At 46.2% G+C, this 15868-nt stretch overlaps 1 protein-coding gene and 1 long non-coding RNA gene across 2 annotated transcripts in view; both read left to right on the top strand.

Moving 5' to 3' along the window:
• LOC137727619 (uncharacterized) overlaps window positions 1–15868 on the top strand; it is a 29053-nt gene that overhangs the window by 1399 nt on the left and 11786 nt on the right. The window lies entirely within an intron of this gene.
• LOC148693477 (uncharacterized) lies at window positions 5566–6450 on the top strand. Its single transcript, XM_088678630.1, has one exon. The coding sequence runs from the start codon at window positions 5576–5578 to the stop codon at window positions 6284–6286; it is 711 nt and encodes a 236-aa protein (XP_088534756.1). The 5' UTR covers window positions 5566–5575; the 3' UTR covers window positions 6287–6450.

Consider the following 15868-nt stretch of genomic DNA (forward strand, 5'->3'; position numbering starts at 1 on the left):
TCAAGACATACATCACGTTCGATTACCTGTGCCCATACACCTTGGTCTCGATTCGACGTGCTTATACTCTCACGAATATAATCACAGTGACCGAATCGGGTGTAGACATCAAAATTTCGGTGAAATGAATGTTGACCGATAGTTAAAATTTCAACGCTCACGTGTCACATAAATTTTACATGTAGCGTGTGACTCAACAAAAAATCGAAATAAATTGGAAAGGTCATCAAATAGGACACGTGTCAATACCTGGCAGAAATGATTTATTTCATCTGATTATTTAAATCCAAAAATCAAGTTTTGGAATTCTATAAATAGGAAGCCAAGGCATTCATTTCAGGGGGGGAAAGAAAAGAAGAAGAGAAAGAAGGAAGGGAATTTACATCACACCAAAACCTTGAAGCCTTGAAACTCTAAAGCTCTCAAGCAAAATCCCGAAGGATCAAGAAAACACTCTTCGTTCTTCGTCAAACCCTCCTTCAAGGTCAAGCCCCAACGGCCCTTGAAGAACTTCCGCCGACTCAAGATCAAGCCCCGACGGCCCCTTGAAGAAAGTGTTCATCATCCGTTCGTCCCAAGATCAGGCCCCAACGGCCCTTTGGATCAACAACCTCAACAAATCCACACATCCAATCAGTCTTCAAGATTAGGCCCAAAAGCCCTTGAAGATCCGCTCATCCATCAACCCTCAAGATCAAGCCCCGACGGCCTCTTGAAGAAATCCATACACCCAGTCTTCAAGATTAGGCCCAAAAGCCCCTTGAAGATCCGCTCATCCATCAACCCTCAAGATCAAGCCCCGACGGCCTCTTGAAGAAATCCATACACCCAGTCTTCAAGATTAGGCCCAAAAGCCCTTGAAGATCCGCTCATCCATCAACCCTCAAGATCAAGCCCCGACGGCCTCTTGAAGAAATCCATACACCCAGTTTTCAAGATTAGGCCCAAAAGCCCTTGAAGATCCGCTCATCCATCAACCCTCAAGGTCAAGCCCCGACGGCCCCCTTGAAGAAATCCATACACCCAGTCTTCAAGATCAAGCTCAAAAGCCCTCGAAGATCCGTTCATCAACTGTTCATCCCTAGATCAAGCCCCGACGGCCCTTTGGATCAACAGCTCATCCACAAACCTACACCCTACGAAGATAGAATCAGAGGATCAAATTACAAAGAGATTGTAACCCCAAAATCATTAAACACAAAAATATATTTTGTACGCGTTATTCTTGTCTCTTGTTTCAGGAATTTTCCGTGTTTACAAATTTGGCACGCCCAGTGGGACTATCTCTACCTCTCATCTCTGTCTCCGTTCAAGATATTCAAGCACAGTCCATGGCTTCAAACAAAGAACAAGTCATGACTATCGGCGCTACCTCCATTGAAAAACAGCTGGTTCAGATGAAGGAAACAATTGCAAGGCTGATAAAGACTGCAGAGGAGAAAAACTTGCAAACCGCCGGACTCATCAACCGTCTGGAGGCACAGCATAGCGTCAAAGTGAAACCAAGCTCTCTTCCAACTAAGAGGACCGAAGAAGGCTTCAACCCAAATGCCTACGAACTCATGTCAAAGGCTAGGCATGACTATGCTTCCTCTTCAAATCTTGGAAAGAAGGTTTCAAACACCGTCAACAACAAAGATCGCGACCTCACCGAGACTCAAAAGAAGTTGAAGGAGCATGATTATGGAGTTGACAACAACAAGGCTGGACTTGGCTTCACACCAAATGCACCCGTGAAGATTTCAAGCAAAGTGAAGAAAGCTAGCGCTCAACACATCAGCGTGAGCATTGAACAAGACCAAGAAAAGCCTAAACCCTCCCCTCGGACGTCGGTCTTCGATAGGATGAGCCATTCAAGCTCCAGAACTTCAGTGCTTAATCGCATTAGTGGTCAAGACCGAACCCCTGTCTTCAAGAGGCTTAACGCGCCGACATCCCGAAGCTCTGTTTTTGAAAGGTTGTTAAAACCTAAGAAACAAAGCAACACAACTATCTCTCCTCTGCGACGATCAGCTTCAGAAAGATTTGAAGATAATGGTAAGCCTTTTGGAAAGAGGAAGACAACACCAAAGGAAGAAAAGCTCGATGGGTTAGGAGAAAAAGACGACGCTCGAAGCTTGATTCCTTCAAGGATGGAGCGCCAAGCAATCCTAGAGGTCGACACAAAAGGACCACTGAAGGTAAGGAGGCGCATCATCGTCCACACTGGCAAATCTTCATGCCAACAAACCCAAGAGAACGGCACTGAAGAGGAGATCCAAGATGTTTTCTACATCACGGTTCAAGAAGGTAAAGAAGACGAAAGCCCGAGGAAATACTCAGAGTCCCTACTCTCCGACCCTGATCCAAGCGGCAGTACAACCATGCAAGTCATGACCACTGGAGCAACTTCAATCGAGGAGCAGCTAGCTCAGATGAATGAAGCAATTGCAAAGCTCACACGGACTGTGGAAGAGAAGGACTTGCAGATTGCCGCACTTGTCAACCAACTAGATGCGCTGCCCGACATGAAAGTCGACCCACATATTGGCCTATTAAAGAAAGAAGACGACGAAGAAGAGGAGCCACCAGTGGAGAAAGTTGAAGAGAAGCCGAAGCTAGACCAAGCAATGGCATTCATGGGATCTCTCTCTATCCAGCAGCTACAGGAGATGATCGCAAGCACTGTCAAGACACAGTACGAAGGAAGCTCGCATGACTCCGCACTGTACTCAAAGCCTTACTCCAAGAGGATTGATGCTTTGAAGATGCCAAGGGGTTATCAGCCCCCGAAATTCATGCAGTTCGATGGAAAAGGCAACCCGAAGCAACATGTCGCCCATTTCATTGAAACTTGCAACAATGCTGGGACAGAGGGAGACTACCTCGTCAAACAGTTCGTGCGTTCGCTGAAAAGTAACGCTTTTGACTGGTACACTGACCTCGAACCTGAGTCTATCAACAGTTGGGACCAGCTAGAAAGGGAATTCCTCAACCGTTTCTACAGCACTCGTCGTACTGTAAGCATGCTAGAGCTGACCAGTACGAAACAGTGGAGAGATGAACCTGTCATCGACTACATAAATAGATGGCGCTCCTTAAGTCTGGATTGCAAAGATCGGCTTTCTGAAACCTCTGCCATTGAGATGTGCGTTCAAGGCATGCAGTGGGGACTACACTACATCCTTCAAGGCATCAAACCACGAACATTTGAGGAGTTAGCCACCCGCGCCCATGATATGGAGTTAAGCATCACCCGTCATGGGAAGAAAGAACAGATCGCCGACTACAAGAATGACAAAGTTTTGGGGCCCAAGGTGGATAAGGCTGCGTGGAAACCCACCAAGGAAACAATGACGGTCAACACAACTCCAGTCAAAACCCATACACGAGGCAAAGCGATTCAAACCGAAGCTTTTCGTGATCAAGAGATACGTAGACGCACTTTGAAGGAGCTTGAGGAGAAGACTTATCCATTCCCCGACTCTGACGTGGTTGCCATGTTAGATGACTTGCTGGAAAAAAAGGTGATCAACCTACCTGAGTGTAAACGGCCGGAAGAGATGAACCGTACTGACAGTCCAAGGTACTGTAAATTCCACCGCTTCATTGGTCATCCGACGGAAAAGTGCTTTGTGCTAAAAGATCTCATCATGAAGTTGGCTCAGAAAGGGATCATCGAGCTAGATCTTAATGATGTGGTGAAGTCAGACTATACCACCATCACTTCTGGCTCTTTGAACTCAAAATCTTCACCTCAACCGCTGGGGGCATGCTCCAAAACCATGTCAGTCAAGTCAAGTGAAGTTGAAGGATGGACTTATGTCACTCCAAAGAAAATGCACAAGAAACATAGGTCTCCTCCACAAGTTCACCAATCGGAAAGGGGGCAAAGCAGCTACCGTCAACCTTCAAAGCTACATGAAAATGTTGAGGATGATGAAATTATGACACAAAGATCGTCCGTTGCCATCATGATGCGCGATTTCTTCCCCAAAGACTTCTTCAATCACTCAGTCAAGACTCCTTGCTATGAAGATTGCAAGGAATGCCTCTCTAAGATCGTTTGACAAAATCATAAAAAAAAACGCTCCTCGTTCGCACGAGCCTAAAAGGCGACAACCAAAGCTCCTTGTCCGCACGAGCATAAAAGGCGACAACAAACGCTCCTTGCCTGCATGAGCTGAAAATGCAAACGGCACCAAGATGCTCCTTGCTTGCATGAGCTGAAACTGCAAATGGCACCAAAAGCTCACTGTCTGCACGAGCGTAAAAGGTGACAACAAAATGCTCCTAGCCCGCAAGAGCATAAACTGTGTACGGCACCAACAAAAAAATATATATATATATGTATTTGAACTACATTATGACTTGATCTTTTCTTTGGAGGGGTACGTAGGCAACTCAAACATTCAATTTTCGAGTCCAGTCATATCAAAATAAAAATTAAAGGTTTCATTAAATGCTTGACTAATAAAAGTCAATTTTATTACAGGGGAAGATATTACTTTTTATAAAATTGTTACAGTTTCTTTAATATATATATATATATATATATATATATATATATAAAATTTACAAAAAAAAAAAAAAAAAAAAAAAAAAAAAAAAAAAAAAGGAATTGGGTTGCCCTTTCTTCTCCACCGACAAAAAGAGAGTCAAAAGCCAAGCCTCCCTCCAATTTACAGGCCCAGAAGCCTAGAGACCGGCTAATGCCATAGGCCGCACAAGAGGCCCATTTTGCTTCTTCTCCCACCAGGCCCGGGCCCGGCTCTCAAAGCCCAAACTGCGTTTTTCCTATATGCACTGAAAAGGCCTTAAGCTTTAAGCTCTTCTCTCTGATTTCTCACAATTCAACTCGAAAAAATGGCGTTTCATCACCACCAGCAGCAGACCCCTCACGAAATGGTGTTCCACTCCTTCGCGGAGGACCAGCCGCCACTCTCCGGAGCTCTGACGTGGCTCAACAACGCAGCTTTCCGCCAGCAGAACACCAGCTTCAGCGGCCTTCACGACGCGGGGAGAAACGACGACACACCGGCCATGGAGTTCAAGTACCCCGACTCTGCTTTCGCCTCCAAGAAGCCAAAGGGTTGGGTCGCTTCTGGTTCTCCCCAGTCGACTCTCTGCGCAGTCAGCAGCGGTTGCGGTTGCGGACAGGGCTCGAGCCGCGGAAGCCCTAACGCCCAGTCGCCGCCGGCCACCTGGGATCTGCTGCATGCGGCTGCAGGGGAAGTAGCCAAGATGCGCATCAACCAAAGCAGAGGCCTCCTGGGTCCTCCAAGAAAGCCTTTCCCTGTTTCGGTCCCCACCAACCACCACTCCAGAAAAGACACAGATCATTAGATCAGATCATGGAAGGATCTTTAACTGGCAGCTTGCTCCAGAACACTCTGATTAAAGATCTCCGCGTCAACGCGTATTTTCCCCAACCTCTGACCCGCCTGAGAACATGAACGTCCACAAAAAATTAGAGATTGGATTCGGTTCTCATGAACCAGAAAATGATCCCAAGGCGGCGAAGAATGATGGGTTGGAGAGTTCTGGATTTTTTTTTTAGTTGCTTTACAGACCCTTTACCTCTAAAATCCCAAAAATGGCTCTGCAACTGTGGGAAACACTGAAAGAGGCGATCGTGGCCTACACGGGCCTCTCTTTGACGACCTTCTTCACTATGCTAGCTCTGCTTGTGGCCATCTATCATGTGGCGTCGGGGTTGTTTGGGTCATCCGACAATCACCAGCGGGCTAGGAGCTCGGAGGAGGAGATGCAGCCTCTGACGCCTCCCGTCCAGCTCGGCGAGGTCACCGAAGAAGAATTGAAGCAGTACGACGGCTCTGATTCCAACAAGCCTCTGCTCATGGCTATCAAGGGTCAGATCCGGATGTTAGGGGTGTACATGCAGAGATCGTGGATCATTCTGCTGATGACAGCTTGCGTTTTGGTCCCCGTCTATGTGTGGTCCCCACCCATTTTCGAGCTAGTTGGAGAGACCACTGAGATTTCCAAGGCCGCCGGGGAGTTTGCAGTGTGGATGCTTCCACAGTTGTTCGCCTATGCCCTCAACTTTCCCATTAAAAAATTCTTACAAGCACAGAGGAAAGTTAGCGTGATAGCCTGGATCTTAGCTGCAGTACTTGTAGAACATGCAGTCTTCAGTTGGTTGCTGATGATTAAGCTCGGCTGGGGTCTGACTGGCGCAGCGATCACACTTAACGCCTTCGATGCCTGCAAGGCCGCCTTGGAGAAGAAGATCGCAAAGCTCACTCCGGCCACCATGGTCAAAATTGGCGAAGAACTTCAGTGACCGCTGTTAAACGACTAGCCGATCGTGAAGCTCGACGCTTTGCACTACTTCAAGCTCTGGCTGCTTCTGCACCTCTGCCTCTGCTGCTGCCTTTGAATGTGATTGACAAAATCAAAGTTTGTCAACTCACACCCAAAGATTTCATCCGTCTGCTTGCCTCTGCTGCTGCCTTTGAATGCCTTTGAATGTGATTGACAAAATCAAAGTTTGTCAACTCACACCCAAAGATTTCATCCGTCTGCTTGCCTCTGCTGCTGCCTTTGAATGTGATTGACAGATTGACAAAATCAAAGTTTGTCAACTCACACCCAAAGATCTCATCCGTCTGCTTGCCTCTGCTGCTGCCTTTGAATGTGATTGACAAAATCAAAGTTTGTCAACTCACACCCAAAGATCTCCTCCGTCTTCTCTCGGACTCGGCCTAGGTTTTCACCCACAAACTCAGCCTTGCAGATCACCATATAAAAGAAGAAAAAAAAAAATGATGGAATATGGGTGGACAGCACCATACAAAAAAAAAAAAAAAAAAAAAAAAATATATATATATATATATATATATAAAATAAAAACAATGATGGTGCTTTTGGAACCATGTGCAAAAAGAAAAAATATATATATAATAAAGAAAAAAACAATGGTGGTGCTTCTGGCACCATCTGAAATATATATATATATATATATATATATATAAAAATATATCTATCTTGGTGGATCAGCACCACCGAAAGCAAAAGAAAAAAATATATATATAATAAAAAAAAAAATCTATCTTGGTGGATCAGCACCACCGAAAGCAAAGAAAAAAAAATAATAATAATAAAAAAAAAAAGGGATCTTAGTGCACCGGCACCATGTGGAAAAAAAAAAAAAATATATATATATATATATATATATATATATACGCTCTATTTAGCACATTACGCTAAATAAAATAAAGTTTATTTATTGATATCTCTGATAAATTACAGATATGTGCTTACACATGAAAAAAAAAAAAAAAAAAAAGAAAAAAAGAAAAAAGAAAAAAAGAAATACAAGATTGGAGCTTTCACAAAGGATGTCCACGTGAAGCCCCATTATTTGGCAAAACTCTAGAAGCGGAAGGCATCGGAGCAGAAGGCATCGGAGCGGGAGGCATTGAAGCTAGAGCATTCCAGGCCTCAATACTTGGCCAAACGCTGGAAGACCCAGGAAAAAGGTGCCTCTGGAGGAAAGACGAAAACCTTTGACGATCACTTTGAATCCGACCTTCAGATTCTTGCAGCTCATCAAGCTTCCTCTTCATGCCCGTCGAATAGTTGTTTGCAAGCACGTGCAAACTTCTATTCTCATACTTCAGCTGCTTGATCTCTTGCTTGAGACTTTCCACCTCTGCCATCAACGATTCAACCTGACGGGAGCGAGCAAGTAGGCGTTGGCCCATGTTGGACACAGAGCCTGCACACTGAACGCTGAGAGCGAGGGACTCTTGAACGGCCAACTCATCGGACCGTCTTGACAGCAGCCTACTATCTTTTGGAGTGAGGAGGTTCCTAGCTACTATTGTAGCTGTTGTGGCGTCCTGCATCACGGAGTCTTCACCTGTAAGAGGACCGTTAGAAGATAAAAAAGAAGGGCGCCATACATTACCTTGACCGGGTGCAACCGGATCGCTGCTGAGACTCAAATCTAAGCAAAGGTTCGATAAGTTAGTCATTTTTTTCAAAGGTGTTCAGAGAGAATGGGTGGATGAAGATAATTCTCAAAAAGGCCGGAGACGATTTTCAAGAATGGGCAATTTTCAGAGTGTGTATGTTGGAGTGATCGATACCTCTGTAAAAAGCCAAGCGACACGACCACCGACTCAAAAATCCGGATTTTCCTGCGTGAAGTTCGGCGACGCATTCGCGGCTTTTCAGAAAACGCGTTCAACTTTGTCAAAAGATATCTGACAAAGTCGAAAACACGTGGAGGCCATCATCGCAACTACACGTCTTTAGCCGACAAGCGCAAAGTTCGGCGACGCTTTCTCTGCTTTTCAGAAAACGCGTGCAACTTTATCAAAAGTGGCGCTCGTTCAGAAATCGAAGAGGCGCTCGTTCAGAAATCGAAGAGGCGTCGTTCAGAAATCGAAGGGGCGTCGTTCAGATATCGAAGAGACGTTTGTCGACGAGGGTAAAAGAACGGTACCACCACTTGCTATTAAGAAATCCCTATATGTGTCGACCTTCGTCTCTTATGGCAAGGCAGACCTGAAGAAAATGCCCAAATCTTCCTCACCTCTGAGGACGCACTCCCAGCAAAGCCTCTCGAAATACTCAATTCTTCTTCTTCCCTTGAGAAAACCTATTCAACCTTTGAAGATACCAGATGCCTGGAGTACAGATGACCCAGGAGGAAACGATAGATTGAAGCATGTGCTGATTCATTCACCGCTTCTTCAAAAGCAAAGGTATCTCATATCATAAAGGACGAAAGCATAGGTATCTCATATCATGCTTTTTCCCTATCTTTTCCTTTGCCCTTGTTCTCACCTGCCAAGACAAGGACAGAGGAAGCAATATGTCGGAACCTCCACTCAAACCAGTTGCCACCAAGGAGTGAAGCACCATTTAAATGCAAAGGTTGCATTCAACTCCTGCATCGGAAGACAAATACTACAAGAGAAGATGCTAAACCTGCATAAGGAAATACCACTTCTGCAAAGGGGAGCAAGTAAGGCAAGCGAAAATGATACATCGAAGCATGTGGAGACAAGCACAACAAATATATGTGCTGATTCATTCGCTGCTTCTTCGAAAGCAAAGGTATCTCATATCATGCTTTTTCCCTGTCTTTTCCTTTGTCCTTGTTCTTACTCGCATGGCAAAGTGAAAGAAGCAATCAGCCGGCACTTGGAGTCAGTCTTCCGAACTGGAACCTACTACCTGGAATCTATTCCTGATTGCTTACCTAGTATTGCTCTCGAGTAGTCATCTTCAACGGTTGATACACTGCCAGAGAAGGGACAAGGAAACTTCAATCTTTCCGATTCGTATTCAATACAAATTGGAAAGATTGAACAAAGAAACAGGTCAGCACCTCCACCTCGTACTTGCCTGCCATATCCTGAAACCGCTCGTAGACCTTCGGGGGGAGACCAAAAGAATCCTGCTGCCCAGTTCAAGAGTAGCACAAAGGAAAATCAACGAGCGGAGGAGACCAGAAGAATCCTCCAGCCCAGTTCAAGATCAAGCCTCAATGGCCTTTGAAGAAATCACAAGTCCGATTCAAAATCAAGTGTTCACCACCCTTGAATCAAATTCAACTCCAGATAAAAGGAGTAAGTTCAGACCTTCGGAGGAGACCAAAAGAATCCTCCAGCCCAGTTCAAGATCAAGCCTCAATGGCCCTTGAAGAAATCACAAGTCCGATTCAAAATCAAGTGTTCACCACCCTTGAATCAAATTCAACTCCAGATAAAAGGAGTAAGTTCAGACCTTCGGAGGAGACCAAAAGAATCTTCTAGCCCAGTTCAAGATTAAGCTTGTGGAAAATCAACGATTGGAGGAAACCAGAAAATCTTCCAGTCGAACTCAAGATCAAGCCTCGATGGCCCTTGAAGAAATTTCCAGTCGAACTCAAGATCAAGCCTCGACGGCCCTTGGGTTGACATCTACATTAAGGGACTTCAAAACGCATCTTCTACACGTGACAAGCACATGTCTACGACGCGCCTTGAAGTGGGGGCATTTGTAGACATCAAAATTTCGGTGAAATGAATGTTGACCGATAATTAAAATTTCAACGCTCACGTGTCACATAAATTTTACATGTAGCGTGTGACTCAACAAAAAATCGAAATAAATTGGAAAGGTCATCAAATAGGACACGTGTCAATACCTGGCAGAAATGATTTATTTCATCTGATTATTTAAATCCAAAAATCAAGTTTTGGAATTCTATAAATAGGAAGCCAAGGCATTCATTTCAGGGGGGGAAAGAAAAGAAGAAGAGAAAGAAGGAAGGGAATTTACATCACACCAAAACCTTGAAGCCTTGAAACTCTAAAGCTCTCAAGCAAAATCCCGAAGGATCAAGAAAACACTCTTCGTTCTTCGTCAAACCCTCCTTCAAGGTCAAGCCCCAACGGCCCTTGAAGAACTTCCGCCGACTCAAGATCAAGCCCCGACGGCCCCTTGAAGAAAGTGTTCATCATCCGTTCGTCCCAAGATCAGGCCCCAACGGCCCTTTGGATCAACAACCTCAACAAATCCACACATCCAATCAGTCTTCAAGATTAGGCCCAAAAGCCCTTGAAGATCCGCTCATCCATCAACCCTCAAGATCAAGCCCCGACGGCCTCTTGAAGAAATCCATACACCCAGTCTTCAAGATTAGGCCCAAAAGCCCCTTGAAGATCCGCTCATCCATCAACCCTCAAGATCAAGCCCCGACGGCCTCTTGAAGAAATCCATACACCCAGTCTTCAAGATTAGGCCCAAAAGCCCTTGAAGATCCGCTCATCCATCAACCCTCAAGATCAAGCCCCGACGGCCTCTTGAAGAAATCCATACACCCAGTTTTCAAGATTAGGCCCAAAAGCCCTTGAAGATCCGCTCATCCATCAACCCTCAAGGTCAAGCCCCGACGGCCCCCTTGAAGAAATCCATACACCCAGTCTTCAAGATCAAGCTCAAAAGCCCTCGAAGATCCGTTCATCAACTGTTCATCCCTAGATCAAGCCCCGACGGCCCTTTGGATCAACAGCTCATCCACAAACCTACACCCTACGAAGATAGAATCAGAGGATCAAATTACAAAGAGATTGTAACCCCAAAATCATTAAACACAAAAATATATTTTGTACGCGTTATTCTTGTCTCTTGTTTCAGGAATTTTCCGTGTTTACATCGGGCTCGGACGATTTGTGAACTCCGCAGAATTAGCAGCCTTGTCTTCAGGCTGTAGAACCCAGAGACCGAGAGTGTTCCTTCCTCGGTCGCAATCGCAAGATAGAGAAGTCAGCGACGCGCTCAAAGCTACATCAACAAATTTTACTCCTCGGCCAGGCTCGGCCGACGAGTTGGCACGCCCCGCATTCGACCGAATGACGTAGTTAGCTTATTAGTTACTCGGCCTGCGCGCCACGTAGGTTTTGTAATTTTTAGGGTCAACATTTTGGCACGCCTAGTGGGACCATTTGTGCTAAACCTTCGGAGTTCATGACCATTGAGACACGGTCTACGAAGCAGAAAACAACCATGGGAAAGTCAACGACTGACTTACCAGTGCAAGGCCTTGGGCAGGATTTGCACTCTACAAAAAATCCAATCATAATTGCGCCGCCCGAGGCCACAAGTGTAACACGCCGAGAGAATGAAGTCTGTCTCGGCGGGCAACCTTACAACCCCGCAGTCCCGAATCAAACAGCTGGAATGTTCATGGAAGGGATTGTGGAAGATTGTGATGACGATGGTGGGGAAGGTTCCGATCCACCAACTAGGACATTCCTTCGAAGACGACTGGATGAACAATATCGTCAGGTCGAGCAGTCGATTGGTCAGAAGATGAATGATTTGCTAGACGCAATACGTAGTAACAGCGATACACAGACCAGAATGCTTGAACTACTAGTCAGTAAAGCTTTCGAAGATGGCCAGGTCGGCCAACTGCGGCAGCTCCCGACGAATGTGCCCATACCAGCCGAGAGAGGGTCCGCTCGGCCGCAACCAGTCCCCTTAGAAAGAAGAGGACCAGGAAATAGATCCAAGGGACCAAGCCAGGGAGAATAAGTCACTTCCATAAACGTGACCGAAGTCCAGAGAATGATTGAATATCCACCCATACCCGGCTTATGTGGAAAGGTTTGAATATCCACGAGGATTTAAGATCCCCGATTTCAGCCTCTTCGCCGGGGAATCATCATTATCCTCACTAGAACATGTGGCTCGGTTCACAGTGCAGTGTGGGGACGTCAATAGTGATTTCTACAAACTACGACTGTTTAACTTTTCACTGACAGGCTCAGCTTTCGCCTGGTACATTAATCTTCCACCCAACTCCGTGCAGAGTTGGGAAAAGTTGGTCGAAAAGTTCCATGAACAATTCTATCGGCCAGGGATGGAGATGTCCGTATCATCCTTGGCCAGGATGGCTCAAGCATCTGATGAATCTCCAATGGAATACCTAACAAGGTTTAAATCGGCCAGGAATTGGTGCCGAGTGCCACTCCCCGAAGTGGAATTCGTCAGGATCGCCCTCAACGGATTAGACGTGGAGTACAAAAAAAAGTTTCTGGGGGCAAATATTCGAGATATGTACGAACTTGCTCAACACGTCGAACAATATGAGTATCTGCTCCGAGAAGAAAAGATATCAAAGTCACCATCCCGGGGGACGTTGTATAAGAACCCCACGGTGAGCTATGCATCGGCCGAAAGTGAAGACCCTCAGTATGCTAGTGTGGATGCGGCCGAGATAATAATAGACAAACCTTATGTTTGCAAGGCTTTGGCGCAAGTAAATACCAAAGACGCCAAAACACGTTTGACCGCCGAGGAAACGGCTAAGTCATCAAAAGTATACACTTTTGATATCACCAAAGCTGACGCAATTTTGGATCAGTTATTGGCAGCAAAAGGAAAGATATACTGCAAGTATCATAATTCTAATAAGCATGCAACCAATAATTGTGTTGTGTTCCGGGACACAATTCAAAGCTGGATCGAAAAAGGAAAGTTGAAATTTCCGGAAAAGATGGCGGTCAACGTTAATCCTTTCCCTTCAACAACGATTGGTATGGTGGATGCTCACCTTCCCAAAAACAAAGGGAAGGCCGAATATATCCCGGTGCAGCATATCCGTCAACAAAATGGTCGAGCAAGACTAAAGCTTGATATCTTTTCAAATGCACCACCAACGGAACAATCGGTGCGACCCGCCGATGAGCCGATGACAAGGTCAAAATCCGACGGAACTTGTGGATCGAAGGTTTTATGTGACCATTGTAAAACACCAATCGAACCTGGGAAGAAATCTTCAACACCACCCACGGCCCCTACAACATCATCAAAGGGATTAGGTCCACGACGTCAAGTGTTTGATCGACTCGGCCCACAAGTACAGCCGAAAGACCAAACCTCGGTCAGGCGGCGTCTTGATTTCGACGCACCTTTCTATAATGAGGATTATTACTCGCGCAATGCCAACAGTTCGGGATTACCAGCCGATCGCAAAACTTTCAAACCACCAAGGACATCGGATCAACGCTGGTACAGTTACAATTCTCCGACTGGTTTGTATACGGCGCTGTCCAAATCCCAAAAACGTCGTCGTCAACGGATAGATTGCATGGCTCGGCGACGAGAAGCGCAGGCCAGCCCGGCCAATCAATGGCAACCAAAAAAGGCCGTGGAAGATAGTAGCGAACGGCCAACCCCGACTATCATGACCGAGTTAGCCGAAGGGAAGAAAGTAGCGGATGCTGATTTCGAAACCACCATTGAGGAGGCTGAGAAACGTATTAAGATCCTTCTCCGGCCTGGGGAAACGAGAGCTCGTCTAGAGTACTTTACACAAGAGGCCGAAAGGAAACTTTCTCCGTTACCACCGCGTGAGCCGTTTATCAAAATACGGCGCAACTTACACCCTCCATTCCTCGGTGCATCCATGGAATACATGCGAGAATTTCATAAGAAATACTCCGCAAATGACTTGTACGGACTCCCCAAAGCATGTCAGGAAGCCCTCGACTTAACACTAACTTGCCCTGATGCCGAGCAAATTATCCAGAAAACTTCTGATCCAACCATTAAAGCTAGGTTTCAACATATACGGGAGGCTCGGGTCCTTGGTTTTGAGGTCGATCTGTATACAGATATCGACGCCGCCGAATTACCCTTTTCGCTCGAAGACATTCAGCATTTACGCTATCATTTCGAAGTCTTCTCGGCTGTATCGCTCTTCGGCCTCACGGACGACGAGGAAAAACGGATAGCACGATTGGATACCTATCTAGACACGAGGAACGCCCGTATTGCATATGAAGAACGAGCCCGTGTAACAAAGGACCAACGGAAATCTTCGCCAGTCCACATCGTCGAAGGAAATGGCTCACCTGCACTCGATTTGGTTCCCACGTCTCGGATACCGGCTCTTACGGAGGAACTCAAAAGTTTGATCAAGGATTTTCCGACGACTGCTACAGAGGATAGTTCTCCAGAAGACGACGACCATGACCCAATGGGCCCCTCGGTCCTCGAACATATGGAGATTAGTATGGTACACGTTCTACCGGCTGAATTCCAACCGAGTACCCACCAGTCAAGTTTCTTGGATGGGGACGTAGTTGCCGAGGAAGCAACACAAGTAGACTTCGTCGCAAACGACGACGACCGAGAAAACCAGAGCGGAGATAACCTCAAGGCAGCTTTGGCCGAGCTATTTCCCCGCTCCTCCTCGGTTAATCTCCAACACCTGAAGCCGTTGTATGTCATGGCTCACATCGAAGGATTTCCCATTTCTAAAGTATTTGTCGACTGTGGAGCCACAGTCAACATTATGCCAATATCCGTCATGAAGGCTTTACGCCGTTCTGATAATGAACTCATTCCGTCAGGGATCACTATGAGCAGCTTTGTTGGTGACAAATCTCAGACCAAAGGGGTGCTCCCTTGGAAGTTAGCATTGCCGGTCGTCAACACATGACGGCATTCTTTGTCATTGATTCCAAGACGGATTATAACGCATTACTTGGCCGCGACTGGATCCACCAAACCAGTTGCATTCCTTCATCATTATACCAAGTCCTCATCTTTTGGGATGGCAAATCGGTCGTAGTTCACCCAGCCGATAACCAACCATTTGAAACCAACATGATTCAGGCTCGCTATTATGATGATCACGTCGGCTACATCACCCTCCAAGGCCTTAACGAGGATGGACGGCCGACGAGAATTTCAGTACAAAAAGTGATTGAGGTCGGCGCCGAGACTGTCCAACATGATTCGGCGAGACTTGGCTTGGCGAACTTGGTTATCAATGCCGATGATTGAGCACACCACACAAGAACGGCGTCAGGCCGCGATTTCATCTACAATGGAACGGCTGCTGGCCCATTGGTACGCCATTACCAAGCAACCACATTCTGGCGTCAATTTAATCGAATTTCTGGCCGAAGCAGATAACGGCCCCGTTCTATCTTTCGATAAAGTTCAGGCTGCGCCGGCCGAACTCGAAGACCATCGACCTCAAGTCAAGGACCCGTTAGAGGAAGTGAACGTCGGCACGGCCGAGGATCCTCGAACATTGTTTATTAGTGCGTTACTCCCACCGTCCATGAAGGTCGAACTCCGTAAACTACTCCACGAATTTAAAGATTGCTTTGCGTGGAGTTATCATGAAATGCCAGGCCTCGACCGAAACCTTGTAGAGCATGAGCTACGCATCAAGGAGGGGTGTAAGCCTTTTCGACAGCCTCCTCGCCGATTTTCAAACGAAGTACAACTCGGCATTAAGGAAGAATTAGTTCGGCTTCTAAAAGCCGGGTTTATTAGGACCGCTCGGTATGTTGAATGGTTGGCCAATATCGTCCCCGTATTAAAGAAAAACGGTGCCCTTCGC

Source organism: Pyrus communis, chromosome 10, assembly GCF_041283825.1.
Source record: "Pyrus communis isolate YQ-2024b chromosome 10, ASM4128382v1, whole genome shotgun sequence".
Taxonomy (NCBI): domain Eukaryota; kingdom Viridiplantae; phylum Streptophyta; class Magnoliopsida; order Rosales; family Rosaceae; genus Pyrus; species Pyrus communis.